General features: G+C 35.3%; 3 protein-coding genes across 4 annotated transcripts; 1 reads left to right on the top strand and 2 right to left on the bottom strand.

The window, feature by feature from the left end:
• Positions 1-3707: 3707 nt before the first annotated feature.
• LOC111778687 (pyruvate kinase isozyme A, chloroplastic-like) lies at positions 3708-7616 on the bottom strand. The gene is made up of 6 exons (XM_023658655.1): positions 6837-7616; positions 6487-6577; positions 6119-6312; positions 5474-5595; positions 4583-5061; positions 3708-4334 (listed from the first exon to the last, which is right to left on the bottom strand). Exons 1-6 carry the CDS (start codon positions 7440-7442, stop codon positions 4033-4035), a joined length of 1794 nt encoding a protein of 597 aa, XP_023514423.1. The 5' UTR covers positions 7443-7616; the 3' UTR covers positions 3708-4032.
• A 761-nt stretch (positions 7617-8377) lies between these two features.
• On the bottom strand, positions 8378-10865 carry LOC111778297 (guanine nucleotide-binding protein subunit gamma 2-like). 2 transcript variants are annotated; one of them, XM_023658032.1, is made up of 4 exons: positions 10281-10865; positions 8961-8998; positions 8801-8845; positions 8378-8710 (listed from the first exon to the last, which is right to left on the bottom strand). In XM_023658032.1, exons 1-4 carry the CDS (start codon positions 10410-10412, stop codon positions 8626-8628), a joined length of 300 nt encoding a protein of 99 aa, XP_023513800.1. In that variant the 5' UTR covers positions 10413-10865; the 3' UTR covers positions 8378-8625. The 2 variants fall into 2 exon arrangements, with proteins under 2 accessions (XP_023513800.1, XP_023513799.1); XM_023658031.1 differs by having other exon boundaries at positions 8961-9013; positions 10281-10860.
• Positions 10866-12609: 1744 nt separating this feature from the next.
• LOC111778665 lies at positions 12610-15846 on the top strand. Its single transcript, XM_023658619.1, has 4 exons — positions 12610-13276; positions 13657-14321; positions 14827-15017; positions 15222-15846. Exons 1-4 carry the CDS (start codon positions 12754-12756, stop codon positions 15595-15597), a joined length of 1755 nt encoding a protein of 584 aa, XP_023514387.1. The 5' UTR covers positions 12610-12753; the 3' UTR covers positions 15598-15846.
• The last annotated feature ends 1328 nt before the right edge of the window (positions 15847-17174 follow it).

Below are 17174 nucleotides of genomic sequence, written 5' to 3'. Positions count from 1 at the left end.
GGGGAGGATAACAAACCACCATTCATAAGGGTGGAAACTTTCCCTTAGTAGACGCGTTTTAAAGCCTTGAGGGGAAGCCTAAAAGGAAAACTCAAAGAGGATAATATTGGCTAGCGGTAGATCTGGAGCGATACCAGACTTTTAAAAATAATAATAATAGCACATTTTAATGTTTATTGGTCTAAGGAGACAAGATTATGGATGCCAACTTAATTAGTGAGCTCGTTCTAATGATATACTTAGTTGAATAATTTATTGATTAAATTTCATATCTTAACCTCATCATTCGCTTTTGAGACTCAATCCTCCTTTATATTTACTAATATATTAACTTTTCGACTCGTTCGAGACACGTTGCACGCTTTAGATATATATATTATTTACAATAAACTATTCATTATTGATTGATCCAATAATTATGGTAATCAAAGTAATTATAGTTTACCTAACATAAATTTAGAGACGTCAATTTAACTCACACAAACTTACCCAAAACGAAGCAAAAAATTTCGATTACACGGAGAGTGGAGAGAGATTATTCTCCATCAACTAGATCGAGATATATTCTTTTTTCTTCAAAGAATAAATGAAGAATTTTAGGAGGCTAAATAATGAAACAGGAGGTTGGGATAGAGTCCGGAAAGGCGTCTCTATCCCATTAATCTCTACATTAAACGTATAGTCGGTCGATAAAAAATTGATAATATGATTATTGATTAATTAATTGTAAGTAAGCATTTTTGGGGCCTCTAAAATCTTGTGGACTTCCCAATAATATTTGATTGCCTTAAATTTATGAGACATGAGGTGAGAGTATCAAAAGGACATCCACTTTCTTTTATCAATGGCCAAACCTCTAATTTCAAACCAATGGGTGTATTTCCTATGCTTTTAATGTTCAACAATCTACACACTTAACTGTGATTAAAACCACTAAATTATTTACTGAATTTACTTTAAAATTGTAAGTCTCGAAGTTGTATTAGTAGTGAAGTTAATTCCTTCGTCAAAGTCGAGATGGAAATGTATTTCAAAATTAACTAATTAACCTTTTACAATTTACCGAACTATTTGACTTCGATAAAAGTCCCCTTTTATGACACTGATTTATTGGCATTGGCTAGATAGCTTCTACTGACGACAAGTTGCTGGTGACAAAAAACTTCTCTTAACTGGTTTTTATGAATGTATTTTCTTGCCTTTGGAGAGGTTGTTCTGTGTCTTCTCCAAGTGCTTTTGACGTCATAAAAAATTGAATATATAGTAGTTGTTCTTGTTCAGATTGAGCTTCATCTTCGAACCACCCAGTCCTTCTCGGACCTATACACAAGAGACCAATTATCAAAACCTAAATGTACTAGAAAGTGATCATCGATGGACATTAGCCATCAAAACCCTAAATTAGATCAATTCTCACGTGGAAAAATAGAACCAAATAATGACGAAAAAACTTACCCTAAATAATAAAATGAAATTTTTGGGAATTGAATTTAATGAGGGTTTTGAATTTAAACTTTAGTAAATAATATTGACCCTAAATTATTTGTGGTTTTAAACATAGGAAATTTAAATATTGCAACAACCGTCCAATTTTTTAGAATTTATTTATTAATAATACAATTGGCTTAATATAAGTTATTAAAAATTATATATATATATATATATATATATATATATATATTTATTTATTTATTTATTTATTTATTGATAACGAAATATATTGCTACATCATCCCTCACTAATATAATATAGGCAATCAAATCCTATTTTATATAAATCATGTGACAGCTTGAAATATTATTAACAGTGTCTATATAGACACTATAAGCAGCGTCTAGGCATGATGAAAAAAATGTAACATTGTTTATTTTAGTGTTTCGAGTGAGACACTACAAATACATCTCAACGTCATCCTAAATAGCATTTCAACACCCTTCCACTCCGAGTTTTAGGCTTTGTTCCCTTTTCTCTTTGCTCAATTTCTTCAATTTTCGGCTAATTGCTCCTCTTTTTTCAGTATAGACCCGTTGTTACTCTATTTAGCTATAAATGCTAAATTTTTATAAAATAAACAATTAAGCGTCAAAATTAGCACAAAAAAAGTGTTAAAAATAGTTGAGTCTACGGGGTATCGCTCGGGCCAAATGTATACAAATTATTATGGCATTGACATACTCTACACTCTTTTGTACATATAGTGAAGAAAGATAAGGATTTTAAAAAAAATAGGTGGGACAACCAAGTAACATTTTCTTTTAATTATTTACAAATAAATAAATAAAATAGAAGATGGTGATTGATCAAGACATAAAAGCTTAATAATAAGAGAGAAAATAATAGTGGAATTATTATTTTAAATTTAAATTTAAACAATTAAGAGAATGAAAATAGTGGTTTTGGAGTTTTATGTATTATTTCATTTCAAGGGTTAAAATGTAAATTCACACAAAATATTCTACTTATCAAGAATGTATTTTTATTTTAATTTTTGAAATATATATATGTGATTATTATTATTATTTGTTTAAATAACAGTGAATTTATGAAAAAAAAAAATTATTAGCTCTGTTAATAGTGAAATAAATTAATAATGGCAATATTAGACGTTTTTTAATTAAAAAATAATAAATAAGTTTGAAGAGGTCAGTGTGGGCCAATCATAAGATGCCAAATATATGAATAAAAATCACATCAATCATCTGAAGGAAGCAAGAGATTATTTTAATATTTTAATAAATATAATTGTCTTATTTTAATATTAATAAAATCACCGTATTGAATTTTTAATGTTAAATAAATTAATATAAATTACCTCAAAATCATAGCCAACCAGCAGTTGACATGTGGCTGTCAAAGCTACGTCCACTCTCTCAAATAATATAATAATTATCGAAGTTATTCAAATTGTAATTAATATTTAATATCAAATAATTTGATGAATTAATCTCATTTAATTAACATAGATTTATTATTTATTACTCAAAATTGTCTTTTTTTTTTCTTTTTTTCTTTTTTTTTTTTTTAATTTTAATTTTAATTTGGGCTGGCTTGGGATGGTGATTTGGGCTTGAAGGGAGAAAAGTGAAAAAATGAACTAAAATTGAAAAATTGCAACCATAATAATAATAATTATTATTAATTTTTAGCCCCAGGTGATGAAGAGCCAACATCAAGGTACCAAACCTTCTCGTCGATGTGAGCTCTTAGAGAAGATCAGTCTGTTATCTCTATAATAACTTTTATCCGTTGAGCGATGACCCTACCACTTTTCTAACTTTTGCACCCGAGGGCCAATCTCCGTCTAGCCCGAGAAAACCTTTACATGCTTCCGTTATCTTTTGGGAGGCCTACGTTGCATAGAAACTGTCTATCTGAGACTGTCCATTGGTTCATAGGTCCTAATATAAGGTTAGAATTCTAGCTCCTCTAAACTGGTATCTCAGTGATGGCCTCTAAACTGGTATCTCAGTGATGGCTCGACCCCAAAAAATTCACAACCAAGAAGTTCCCATAAAAATTATATCCGCTTTTTGTTGGAAGGATTTACATTTTCCCACATGTTTTTTTTTATTAAAAATGTAAAAACTATAAATAAATTCAATAATATTTCATTTATTGATTGTACAATATTCAAGTTAAAACAAAGAGAAGCTTTTAATACCAAGAATGATCAACTAAAAATAACTTAAAAAAAGAACACTTTTTTATCAATCAAACGCGGAAATACATAATATTACGTATTAATATCTAAAAAATTACATAAATAGCACGTAGACCATGTTTGTTCATAGAACATTTATCTGATACCCATAAAAACACTACAGAGAATAAGAAGAAATAAACCAAAATGCTCAAAAGTTCAACTAAACGTTTCAGATAGGGTCGAAGGAGAAAAACCTGAAGCTCGAGTCGAGTCGAGTCGATCTCTTGTCCTAGCAGCTAAGTAACAGATCCAGAGGCTTAGATTAAGTCAAATAGTTTGGGGGAATGAAACATCAGAGCAAGCAAGAACATTACAGAACCCCCTCTTTCTTATGGAACATTCATTACTTGAATAGACTGCAGCATGTCTGATACAGCAAGTACAAGGTCACCTGATTTTATCAAGTTTCTGGCTTTAAGCAGCATAAACGTTTTGTTGAGGTTGTTTTCCATGTCGTCCGAGAAGCTCAAGCGGAAGGGTATCAAGCCCCATTGCAAGTTAAGACGTCTCCTCACAGATGTCGTGGAAGTAAACGCAAAGATCGGGCAATCGGGTCTGCAACGGGATAGGAGAGATGCCATGTGGCCTGTCTTTGTGTAGACAAAAATTGCATCCACCTCCAAATTATTGGCTAGAGAAACAAAGCTCACAATTAGACTGGAATAACCAAACCAACAGGAGAAGTGCAATAAAGAACTGAGGGAAAGAAGATAGTTGATAAACAATCCATGGTGATTCAATATTGGCATTGTAACACAGCATAACGATCACTTTTGTAAAAACGATTTGAGATAGTATTCGAGTTCTTAGTACTAAAGCATAGATCTAAACTATAATATAGGTATATGATCCATAGCTGGAGAATATGATAAAGCTTACCCATTTTGGCAGTGGAATTGCAGATCTCTTCTAAGATGCTATCCGAGTATGAAGATCCAACTTCTGGGAGTTCCATAGCTTCATGGCGTTTCTCATCCCTCCACCACTTCTCAATTCTTAGACTGACGCTTCTCAAGACGGTCAATGCCTTCTCGGGGAACTGGCCCATGGCGGACTCACCTGAGAGCATTAGAGCATCTGCTCGCTGCCTAACAGCCTCGGAAACATCAGCAACTTCAGCTCTGGTAGGTGTAGGGTATTCGATCATCGACTCGAGCAGCTGAGAGGCAACAATAACTGGCTTATTTAACCGCCTGCATAGTTGGACGACCTTTTGCTGGACTGATGGCACCTGTTCCAGTGGTATTTGAGCTCCTAAATCTCCTCTGGCTACCATAGCTCCATCAGATGCTACAATAATTTCTTCCAAGTTCTTCAATGAGTCCAGACTCTCTATCTTCGCAATGATGGAAATGTCACTGCATAACAAATTTTGAAAACACAAAAATATTTAGAAGATCTCTAAAGATGAAATTCAGACTTGGAGTGAAAATGTGGTCGTCGACTACCCCATTTGCACCTAATGTAACAGCCCAAATCCACCGCTAGCAAATATTGTCCCCCTTGGGTTTTCCTTTTCAGGCTTCCCTTAAGGTTTTTAAAATGCGTCAGATAGGGAGAGGTTTCTACACCCTTATAGAAAATGTTTCGTTCTCCTTTCCAACTGATGTGGGATCTCACACCTAACTTGTGAATCAATGATATGCTAAAACATAGTTGAAATATATTTGATACCCCTAAAACCGTGAGAACCAACAATTACACCCACAGCTTCAAACCCAAATGGTAAAGAAGAAGATTAAATCAGCAAACTGGCACAATTCTGCTTACCTGCCACGAGAACGTGCAGCAATATAGCTTTTGAGATGTTTAATCACTTCAGCAGACTTGACAAATGATATGGCAAGAAAATCAACACCTTCAGCAATCCCAAAATCAATATCCAACCAATCCTGTATTCATAAAACTTGCCTTAGACTGGAAAACAAGTCACTGTATCAGGGCAAGTTACGCCATTAGGTTGCACAAAAGGTCAGCCATCAAATCTAATGAGACTACGATCCAGATACAGATGCAATCATTCGGTTGCATAAAGAGTTTAGGGTACGATATTATACCGCTGACCCCATTGAACATGTCCTCCTAAAATTTATGGTGCAAATCATAATTCTCTCTACATTAGCTTTCAACTTAAATCTAGTTACTCTACTAAGTGTAAATTTAATATTATACCCAATACATTAACGCCCTTCACTTGTGGGGTTAGAAATTTGCACAAGACACAACAAATAGTTATCAATCTTAATTGGAGAGGAAATGACATTATAGAGATTTGAAACACGAACTTCTACTCTGATACTATGTTAAGATACCATTGATCCGAAAGTTGATAGATTATGATAAATTTAATATTGTATTAATTCTTTAAAAGTGACCCTAAAACAAATGAAGTTTAAGGAAAAGGGAGGCACCTACCTTAGAAGAAATTGTAGGGAGCATGGCGTTACGTTCTCGTACGAGATGTCCATCCCTCCAAAAAGTCAAATTAGCCCGTGGCAACAACAATCCCGGGTCAGTACACAGGCACTTAACATCAGGACCAATCTTTTCGATTACCTCAAACCTCACCATTCCACCATCAACAAGGAGATCATCACCAACTCTCACATCTACACAATATCAATTACAATTCGAGATTGATAACACACCATGGAATTTACTATAATAATGAACACAGACATCCAATCCACATATGCCATGCCCAAATACCATATTTATAGTTGATTGTGAATGAATTCAGTAAATGTCAGAGCAAAATTTAGATTAAGGATAGAATCAGTAACCTTCTGCAAACCCTTCGTAGTTCACATTAATGGTGCGTTCTGGGAGTGTTGAATCAAAAGCTCTGACACTGAATGTCCAGATTTCACCATCCTATATAGAACAGAGGAAGCAGTTATACATGTCCTTAAAAGCCCTTTCACAAGTACATAACTCGCTTAATGATGAAGGACCCATCTAATTTGAAATCCAAATGTTTTTCTGCTTCTAAATCAAGAACTTAACAATGTCCTCCAATTGGGAGACGGACAAAACCCAGTGAAGTTTTTAAATCCAGGACACATGTAAGCAAAGATTCGACCGGTTGTGATTCAATAAGATGGGAAAAGATAAAGAACAGAACAGAACTCACTTCCGCTTTAGCCGAAGAAGCTCCACCAAGATCACCCATATGAATTTCACTCCCTTCAGTATCCATCATAATAGCCACAGCATAGCCCTTCTCCTCATTGAGCCTCCGCACGCGTTCAATGACCATCCGATGCCACTCTCGAGTCCCATGGCACATATTGATCCTCGCAACATTCATACCGCCAACAGCAAGCGCTTCAAGCTGCTCAAATCCGCAAGTAACAGGACCAATAGTACACACAAGCTTCGTCCTCCTTGTACTCCTGAAGCCATTCTCCTTCAACTCAGCCTCCGTGACAGTATCGACGTCAATCGAGCTGCCATCAGACACAGCCGGCACAAACTCCCTGGTAGCTGCAGAAGTAGACACAAACCCACCTCCGGAACTCGAGCCATTTTCAGAAACCAAGACTTGGGAAGTGGAAGCTGATGACAGAGGGTTGAGATCCGGAGCGGAAGCGGCTCGAATTGAAAATTTGTTGAAGGAGACAGGGAGGCGGAAGGCGGCGGTGGAAGAGGAGGGGGGTTTTGAGAGGGAATGTTTCGGAAGAGAAATGGGCGGCGAGCGGGTGGTGGAGGAGGTGAAAAGCTGCAGAGATTGTGCCATTATGAGGGGAATTTCGAATTTGGAGAAGGAAATGGGAATTGAGAAAATGGAGATGGTGATTAAAGCAGAGAGAGGTACGGAGATTCCAAAGGTATACGAATTATTTTGGTGTTGATAGCTTCGGAATTGCCGCCGGATGATCGACGGCGGAAAACGTGTTACAGCTTTCGCACTGTAATTGAATGGGTTGGATGAGGTTTATTACGAATACTTCCTTTTTTTTCGTTTTTATTTAATTTCAATAATTATGAAACCAAGAAAATATATATAATATAATAAACTAAATTATTTTTGTTACTTAATTTTGATATATATATATATATAGATGTGTTTATATTTATATATAAAAATTAAGGCGGGTCATGATTTCATGATTTGAACGGGATTAGAGGGAGATGGAAAATATAATCCTAATCTCGCGCATTAATTTTTCTCCACTCCCTCTCTCGTTATTGACCTTGATAGATTAACTTTCATTGACGAGTACAATAATTGCTCTCATTAGCCCTCCAATTAGGCTCGCGAGTTATAAATTTTAAATTANAATCTCGAACCGTGACGAAAATAAAACTAAAAGTAAAAATAATACGGTAACAGCTCAAGTCCACCGATAACCACCAATAACAAATATTGTCCGTTTTTGCTCGATACATAACGAGCTAGGGTGGACAATATTTGCAGCTTCCACGAGGACATTAGCCCCCAAAAGGGTAAATTGTAAGATCTCACGTCAGTTTAGAAAGGGAACAAAGCATTTCTTAGAAAAGTGTGAAAACCTCTCCCCACAAGATAGCATTTTCAAATCGCAAGGTCGACGACGATATGTAACAGGCTAAGACGTACAATATCTACTATTTTCACGTAATATCTATTTATAAACTCGAAACCATATCATACTAGAACGTTAAAAAAATCATGTTCGAAATGAACCGAGCTGGCCCTAACACTCTCGGATGTAAAAATGATAATTTGCTTAAATGTTTTCTATATAGTGATATCCCAAGAAAGAATGTGCAAAGGGGAAATGGAAAACCTTTATGGAAAGTATGTTCAAATGAATACAACATTGGTTTGGAAAAGCTATTCACAATGTACCTAAGTTGAAGAAGTCTTCGTCATCGTCGTTGTCATCGTCGTCACGTTCTACCAATGTATATGAATCCAAAGGGAAATCGTAACAGCCTCACAGAATCCAGCATCGGCAACCTTTCGAATCTTGCAGACGTTCGAACCATCGATCCCATAGCGGATTAAGAGGGCCACGGGTTCTGCAACCAACCAAGAACAGAGACAGAACAAGAAGATTAAGATTCAAGGTCAATTTGAATGTAAAGAAAGAACAGAGATGATGATCCTACAGTGGAAGAAGTGGGTCTGGTCTTGTGTCCATGTTGCTCAGCATTCTGGCAGGTTCAAAAACAGCAATTTCACAAATGAATTGGGGAGTTTCATACTTTGTTTGGGTATGTTTATGGATACTCAATTCAGCAGATCCCTAATAAATTTTATCATGCTTACTCTTTGCATTTTGTTGATGCCTTCTCCAGTTTTTCAACCTGTTCCAGTTCTTCCTGCATTAGAATTCATTTCACAATGCTACAAAATTAATCCAGCTTCCAATCAACGCTAAGAACTATAATAAAACTTTTGATTCTAGTCGTGATTTAACGGGACTTCTAATATTCGATATATCGAATGTTATTCACTCTCTTGTTGCATGTTAGTAGTCATTGCAGATTATCTGTGTTATAACATTTGGATTTCCTTATCGATAAGCTTTGATGTTTAGTGGTGATTCTCGAGCACTGTAAATGAGAACTAAGAGTATATAAATGTGAGATCCCACATTGGTTGAGGAAGGAGACGAAACATTCCTTATAAGGGTGTGAAAACTTCTCCCTAGTAGACGCGTTTTACTTGAGGAAAGTCCATAAGAGAAAATCCAATGAGAACAATATCGACTAGCGGTGGGCTTAGGCTGTTATAAATGGTATCAAAGCCAAACACTAGGCGGTGTGCCAATGAGGACGTCGGGCTGGAGTGCATAGTGAGATTCCATATTGGTTGGAGAGGGGAACGAAGCATTCTTTATAAGGGTGTGGAAACTTCTCCCTAGTAGACGCGTTTTACTTGAGGGAAAGCCCATAAGAGAAAGCCCAAAGAGAACAATATCTACTAGCGGTGGCTTAGGCTGTTATAAATGGTATTGAAGCCAAACACCGGGTGGTATGCCAATGAGAACGTTGGGCTGGAGTGGATAGTGAGATCCCATATTGGTTGGAGAGGGGAACGAAATATTCTTTATAAGGGTGTGGAAACTTCTCCCTAATAGACGTGTCGAAATAGAATTATTGGTTGAGCTTGGGCTGTTACAACAATAGAATTTGCTCGTCGAACGGGAACAAACAGGAAAAACAAGGAACAACATTCTTAGTTTTGATCTTAAAGATTGAAACAGAGCCAACATTTCTCAATTTCACCACCTTAATTTTCCAGCTTTAAGAATAAAGATAATCTGCTTAACTCTAATGGTTAGAACTGAGAATCATATTCAGAAATTTTGAGAGCACAAATCACAGTGCCACTAAGCAAGGACACTAATATAACCCACAAATTTTCACAGTTCCCCTGTAGAACTATCAAGAACAGAATCAAAGTAAACATGAACACCTTCAAAACAGAGCTAATTCACATTACAGTTCAAGCTCCAATCCAAATTTCACAAGTTCCCAATTCAGAAATGGACGTCTAAACATTTGGGAAGTAATAATTCAGCACAACACATTCAAAATCAAACGCGATCAAAAGCCTCAAACAAAAGAGACAAAAGGGACAAACCTCCAGGAACCTTGCTTCTAGCTCGAGCCGCTTCACTTCAGCCTGAATCCTATGTTTTCCTCTGGTATCAGTAGACGAAGAAGAAGATGATGATAGAACCCGTTGGGTTGTCGGGCTCGCCGATTCGAACATACCCGACTACTCCTCAGTTACAAGAACCAAAAATTCAAACCCTAAACGTATAATCCACTCGCAGACAATAAAGATCAAAGAAACGCCATTAGAGGCGAAAATGAAGAAGACCCACAAGCGATAATGGCGATTCCATGACCCCCTTTTGCTGTAAGTGATGGATTTAAACAGCGAGAGAATTTCGCAGCCGGTAAGGGTCAGTTCTTTTGGTGGGCTGTTTTATTAAGCGTTGTTTCGGCCCTTTTCAGGCCAGTGAAGAAGAAAAAGCTGGATTTCTTTTTGTCAAAGTGTAAGAACAAATCCCACTTCGTCTCTTTGTGGGTTGTTTCTGGAGGACAGACTGTTTAATCACACAGAAGGAGTACAGAGAACAGTAGAGGAACGGTGATGACTGAAATTGGAGGCTAAAATTAGGGTTCTTCCAAGATTTTGAACATGATTTTGCAGGTGTTTTGTTTTGGATGTATTTTGGGAAATGTCAAATCATTAAAACTGTTCAAATTAACATGGTTTAAGATAAATAATTTAAGATTAATTAATGAAATTAAAATTAAGTCTTAGTTTTTTGTTTTTTTTTTTAAATTAAGTTATGAACTTAACGGGTATGAAATAAATATCATCCCTTATATTAAGGTTTACCTAATTAAGAAAATGATTGAGGATGTCACTTTAATTAATCAATTGAATTCAATTAAGATATAATTTATTAATGAGGTTAATGTTATTAGCTGGTTAACTTTTTAACTTCATAATTGGGAAATGATAAAAATGATTTGTTTAAAAAATAAGTTTACACTTTTAAAAAAAATTCATTAATATCAAAATATTTTTACTGTTAAAAAAAATACTCATAAAAATATATAAATAAAAAATAAAAAAATTTAAACGTCTCATAAATTATCTACAAATATTTTAATATTATTTTGTTTTTTAAAATTTTTTTTTTAAATTAAAAGGATAATAATAAAACTTTTGAAAGGTTAAAAGATATTAAACACTTTTTCAAAGTGAATTTTTTTAAAAACTATTTTGAGTATTTTTTAAAGAAAATATTAATTATTTTTCAAAAAATGTGTTGAGATATTTTTTTTAAATATTATTGAAGGAAGTATTTTAGAGATACAGTGCCAAATTTATAAATATTTTTATTAATTTAACAAAATAAAATAAAAATAAACACTCGAACCTAAGAGAACATAATGATCTAATCATAATGGGAAATAGTAGAACCTATAAGACTAGCAAAGTTGGGGATCCAAAGATAACGTGTGAGGACGATTTAGTGTTTAAATATTAAGATGAATCTCAAATCTACAAATATGAGTTTGACAATCGTTAATGTAAACACAGACGCTCGTATAAATGGAGTTCAGGGTTTGAAGTAGTAGTAGTTGGTCCAAAAAATTCTACGATATATGAACGTCAGTTGAAGCACTGGAGCAACATGGTTCTAACAAAATTTACAACCATCGAAAAGTAGAGAATGAAAGAATAACGAAGAAAACGATTTTTGGGAAGAAAAATGAATCACTTTCATTTTTTTTTGGAAGGACTAACCAAGAGTGTAATTAAATACAAAATGTGATATATTATATAAATTTAAATTTTTAATGACGAAAATGTAACCAAACTTTAATACGTACTAAAAAGAATATTTCTAAAATTGTTTTGTCACGGGTTTTGATATTTAAAGGAATAGTTTTTTTTTTCTTTTGAAAAATATACGAGAATCATTTTTATTTTTTACTTTTAAAAAGAAATTAAAATCGAATATATTTTTTTGACATATTTAAAAGTTTAAATAAATAAAAATGAATCTATTTTTTTTTATCATGCCAATTTAATTTTAAAAAATAAAANAAAAAAAAAAAAAAAAAAAAAAAAAAAAAAAAAAAAAAAAAAAAAAGGATAATCGTGTGGATATAAATGCTTGGTGTAGTTTAAATATTTAAAATTTATTAAATATAATTGTTTAAATTATTATATTTAAAATTTGGTTGTTTTATATTTTTCTTTTTTTAGTTTTAACAAATTTTGAAAATTTGGACGGTTAGAATTAGTTGGAAGCAGTAGGCAAAAACGCCAAAAAAGAAGAACCCTCCGGCATGACAGTACGCAACGTGTCACCGTCCAAACTATGCTAATAAAGAAACAGTTATTTGAAAGAAAAGTGACCGACGGGTAACGGCATCGCAGCCTTTCTTCCATTTCAAGAAATTTTCTCTCTTCCATTTCCCGAGGGATAGGTGGGTGTATCGTGGGGGGGGATGAAGAATGGCATCTACAAATCAAATCACCACCTGAAATCCAACTCAGATTGAAGAGTTGCATTTCCGACTCAATGGCGTTCCGGTTAGGAGCTTTTCCACGCGCCACCGTGGCCTCTCACTTTCCCCTACTCAACCGCAAGAACTTTCTCGTTCTCCCTCTGGAACTTCAGGTTGAGATTCGGCGCGCTATAGACACGCGGAGACTGAGAATTAGGGTTTCGGATGGAGGAGAATCGTATCTCGGGATGTGGAAGAACGCGGTGGATCGTCAGAGGAAAGGCATAGAGTTTCAGAAAGTTGTGGAGAATACTGTGGGAAATGACGATTACGATGGCGGTGATTCAATTGCTGATCAGTTGGAGAAGAAGAGCGATGATTTTAGTAAGATTCTTCAGGTGCCGAGAGAGGAAAGGGATCGGATTCAGCGGATGCAGGTCATACATCGAGCTGCTGCTGCCATTGCAGCTGCTCGTGCACTGGTCGGTGAAACTGGATTTGTTGCAGAGGCAGAGGCAGAGTCGAGTTCGCGTGATTCAGATCTTTCTATAAATTTGAATCTTCGGAATGACGGTGGACTGCTAGAGCGTGAAGAAGGTATAATTAATTGAACGATTGAATCTTGAAGGATCGATCTATTTTGTTGACTACAAAGCTCTACAGTTTTAATAATATTAGTTGAGGTCAAGTTACATATTATATCAATTCTTGGCTCTTTTCTCTACTGTATTTGACTTTCTTTCAAGTTGAAACTTAGAATACAACTAAAAAACTTTCATGTTTGATCAGCCAAATCTTCACTGAGTTTCGAGTTCAGAAAATTGATTATTAATGTAGATCTGTAATCAATCTGATGAAGAAAATTATGGCAGTGTTGACTAGCATGACTAGAAATTAATTTCGTGGTTATGTGGTTGTTCAGATTCTCATACTAATTCTTTCTTTTTCTGTTTGTTTATTGTTTTTTATTCATCTAGATCTATCTGAATTTCAAAGTGAGGACACCCTGCTACCTGAGTTAAAAACTTCACAAACTGGAACACCTGGTCCAGATTTCTGGTCTTGGACGCCCCCTCCAGATTATGATAGGAATGATACTACTTCCAGTGAATTGCAACCAGTTGGAGAATCACAGGCATATCCAATGTTATCCAATTTTGTTGAGGAGAAAGAGCCACCGGTCGGCTTTCTCTCTATTCCATTTCAGAGCAAACACTCTGAAAGCAAACTCAAACCTCTTCTACCACCCTTTCAATCATCCGTGGTTGTCGAAAAATTAGAAGCATCAGAATCTAGTACTGAGACACATTCCATGGAAGAAGGTGCAAATGTTGGGATGGAGTTTTTGGTACAGGCAGCAGAAGCATCACAGGCACTTAGTATAGATAAAGAATCAGCTGAAGGAATAGAATCGGATGGTTCGCGTTGGTGGAAGGAGACGGGAGTTGAACAGAGACCAGATGGAGTGATTTGCAAGTGGACACTAACCAGGGGAGTTAGCGCAGACCTAGCCACTGAGTGGCAGAACAAGTATTGGGAAGCTGCTGATGAGTTTGGCTACAAGGAACTTGGTTCTGAGAAATCGGGTCGCGATGTGTATGGAAATGTTTGGCGTGAATCTTGGAGGGAATCCATGCGGCAGGTCAGTTTGAATTGTTACTGATTTTCTAGCTTCTATCGCATTATCCTTGTAAAATATTTGCTTTATGCATCAGTTAAAGTCTCAATAGTCTATTTATGTCCATCTTCAAGGGAAAAACAGATTATTTTTACTGCAATATACTGCTAAAATAGTTTGTTTTATGCACTAACTTCAAGTGCTTAAGGGTCAGGGCACATCCAAAAGCTAGTTTGATACCTTTGTAAATGAAGTGAAGTTATATCACTCTTTGGATATTGCGAGATGATGGAAATGCCTTTATTAGTGTGTAATGTACAATGTGTCAGTTGATATCTAACCGATTCTTTTGTGTCTTCCTCTTTGATATTTGAAAAGGATTCACTGATATTTAGATGTGTGGAAATGACAGGAGACCCACCTCTATAGTGGATCCCTCAACACCTTGTAGCTAATGCCTGATTCATAATTTCCATCTCTTCAGAAAGCATAGTTTTTTATGACCTTAACCGAACCAACTTTCTTTCAGGAGCAAGGCATTGTGCACCTAGAAAAAACTGCAGACAAGTGGGGTAAAAATGAAAGTGGCACTGAATGGCAAGAGAAATGGTGGGAATATTATGGTGGCTCTGGTCAGGCTGAAAAAAATGCTCATAAATGGTGTAAAATTGACCCGAACACGTATGTCGATCCTGGTCATGCTCATATCTGGTGCGAAAGGTATATTTTTTTCTTCTTTCAAACGTTTGTGTGTAAATCAACTATTGTTCTTGCTGTCCTCTTGACTTGGCCTTTTACAATGCATTCTCGATCTTCTGGTTCCTTGTTCAAGATTTTATACATTTAATACGGTGGCAATACTTGCTTCTTAAGAATTTGTCTATTTCGATCTGCTTTAGCATGTAACTTTCTTTCCTCTTGCAGATGGGGTGAAAAGTATGATGGACAAGGGGGCAGCATGAAGTACACAGATAAATGGGCTGAACGTTGTGAAGGTGATGGTTGGACAAAGTGGGGCGACAAATGGGACGAAAACTTCGATCCAAATGGTCATGGCGTCAAACAGGGAGAAACATGGTGGGAAGGAAAGCATGGAGAACGTTGGAATCGAACATGGGGCGAGGGCCACAACGGTTCAGGCTGGGTTCACAAGTATGGAAAGAGTAGCAGTGGGGAGCATTGGGACACACATGCCCAGCAGGAAACCTGGTACGAGAGATTCCCACACTTCGGCTTTTATCACTGCTACAACAATTCAGTCCAGCTCCGGGAAGTTCAGAAACCATCTGAGAGGTCGTAGTAAGTCTTTTTTTCTTGATGCCAAGTGGAAATAAAAGCTTTTAGTAAAGCTCATTTTGAAGAAATAAATTGAATGCTTAATTAGGATGGTTACCTTTTTCCTTGCATTGTACATTTAAATAAACCTAGCAGTGATATTAGATATCCTCTTGAGACAATAAACTAGCTTACTTTCTTTCCCAACATCAATGCTAGTTGTACATGAAATTATCTGCCTTGAAATTAGTCATAAATGTAGTTACTTCTCAAAGCCAGATGTGACATGCAGCTAGAACCTTATTATCATATTAGAAGCAAAGTTTAGTTATACTCTTATGTATGCGTAAGATTGATCAGGTTGTGATTGCGACTATCGACTTATTTTCAAAGAAGTACTCTGAACCAAGGTCAACCTTGAAACTTCTTCCCAAGTTTCCAGGTGAAGCCTTTGCACTTTCTTAAAAAGTATACTTGGGACATGATTAGTTTACCATTTTAAGTCCAAAAAAATGGTGAGGTTAAGAATAGAAGGGTCTGAATAAGAGGGCTAAAGTGTGATGAGTCCAATCCTAGGGCATTAACCTTTTTGGAAAGTCTGTCCCCTTACATAGCCTAAATAGCCTGTTTTTTCGAAGTAGCTGCAATTTCATCCGGTGGTCTAGAATTAGCTACCTTAGAATAGGCTACTAAGAATACGGATTTGCTAACATTTCAAATAGTCAGTGTGTTTGTTTGCCATCGAATGCGGATCAACTATGATTGAATCAGTAATTGCAGCATCGTGAAGAAACCAATTGTTGGTTCAAAAATCAAACTCTTTTTTGATGCATGAAAGAATCAATTCAAACTCTCTTTTGATGCAATTGGGAACTACCTACAATTTAGTATCCTATGAGAGGCTAGTTTCATTGGTATGGAAGAGTTTGATTTTCATTCCAATAGAAAATAGGAAGGAAGGACAATAGTTCCAAATTTAGACATTTTCTAGCAATATTCAAATTCAAACTTCAAACTTCAGCCACAAGCCTATTTCCTGCCATGTTCTAACTCATGGAATACTAAATTTGGTACCTTTTTTTCAACTTTGACTCCACCACAACCTAACCTAANTTTTTTTTTTTTTTTTTTTTTTTTTAATAACAATAAAATGAATCCATAAAAGATTGTTATTAAAAGCAAACATGAAAATAGAGAGAATTGGAAGGTGGAAAACCGCGTACTATCTCAAGTACATTTTTTCTTGCTTTTTATTTTCAAAGGCGTTGGCCCCTCATTTCTTTTTTTAATAATTACCAAACTTGTTAACCAAGCTTCTATTTTCCTTTTTCTTATTACAAAAAAAAATATATTTTTTTTTTATCATTTAATATTTTTTTTCTTGCCTTTCACAAAAATTTATGAAAAAAAACATCTAGAAACACAAAATAATTAAAATCTTCATACTGAATGAAATTTCTCTGAAATTCAATGGTATTGATGATTGCAATATATTAATTTGATAACGTCATTATTCTAAAACATTGAAAATAAAAATTTTGATTCAAAGGAGAAATTGCCAATATAATTCCCTCAACGTGTTATCAGTCACATATTCATAGA

This window comes from Cucurbita pepo, chromosome LG17, assembly GCF_002806865.2.
Source record: "Cucurbita pepo subsp. pepo cultivar mu-cu-16 chromosome LG17, ASM280686v2, whole genome shotgun sequence".
Lineage (NCBI taxonomy): Eukaryota > Viridiplantae > Streptophyta > Magnoliopsida > Cucurbitales > Cucurbitaceae > Cucurbita > Cucurbita pepo.
This window is presented reverse-complemented; position numbering and strand designations above follow the sequence as displayed.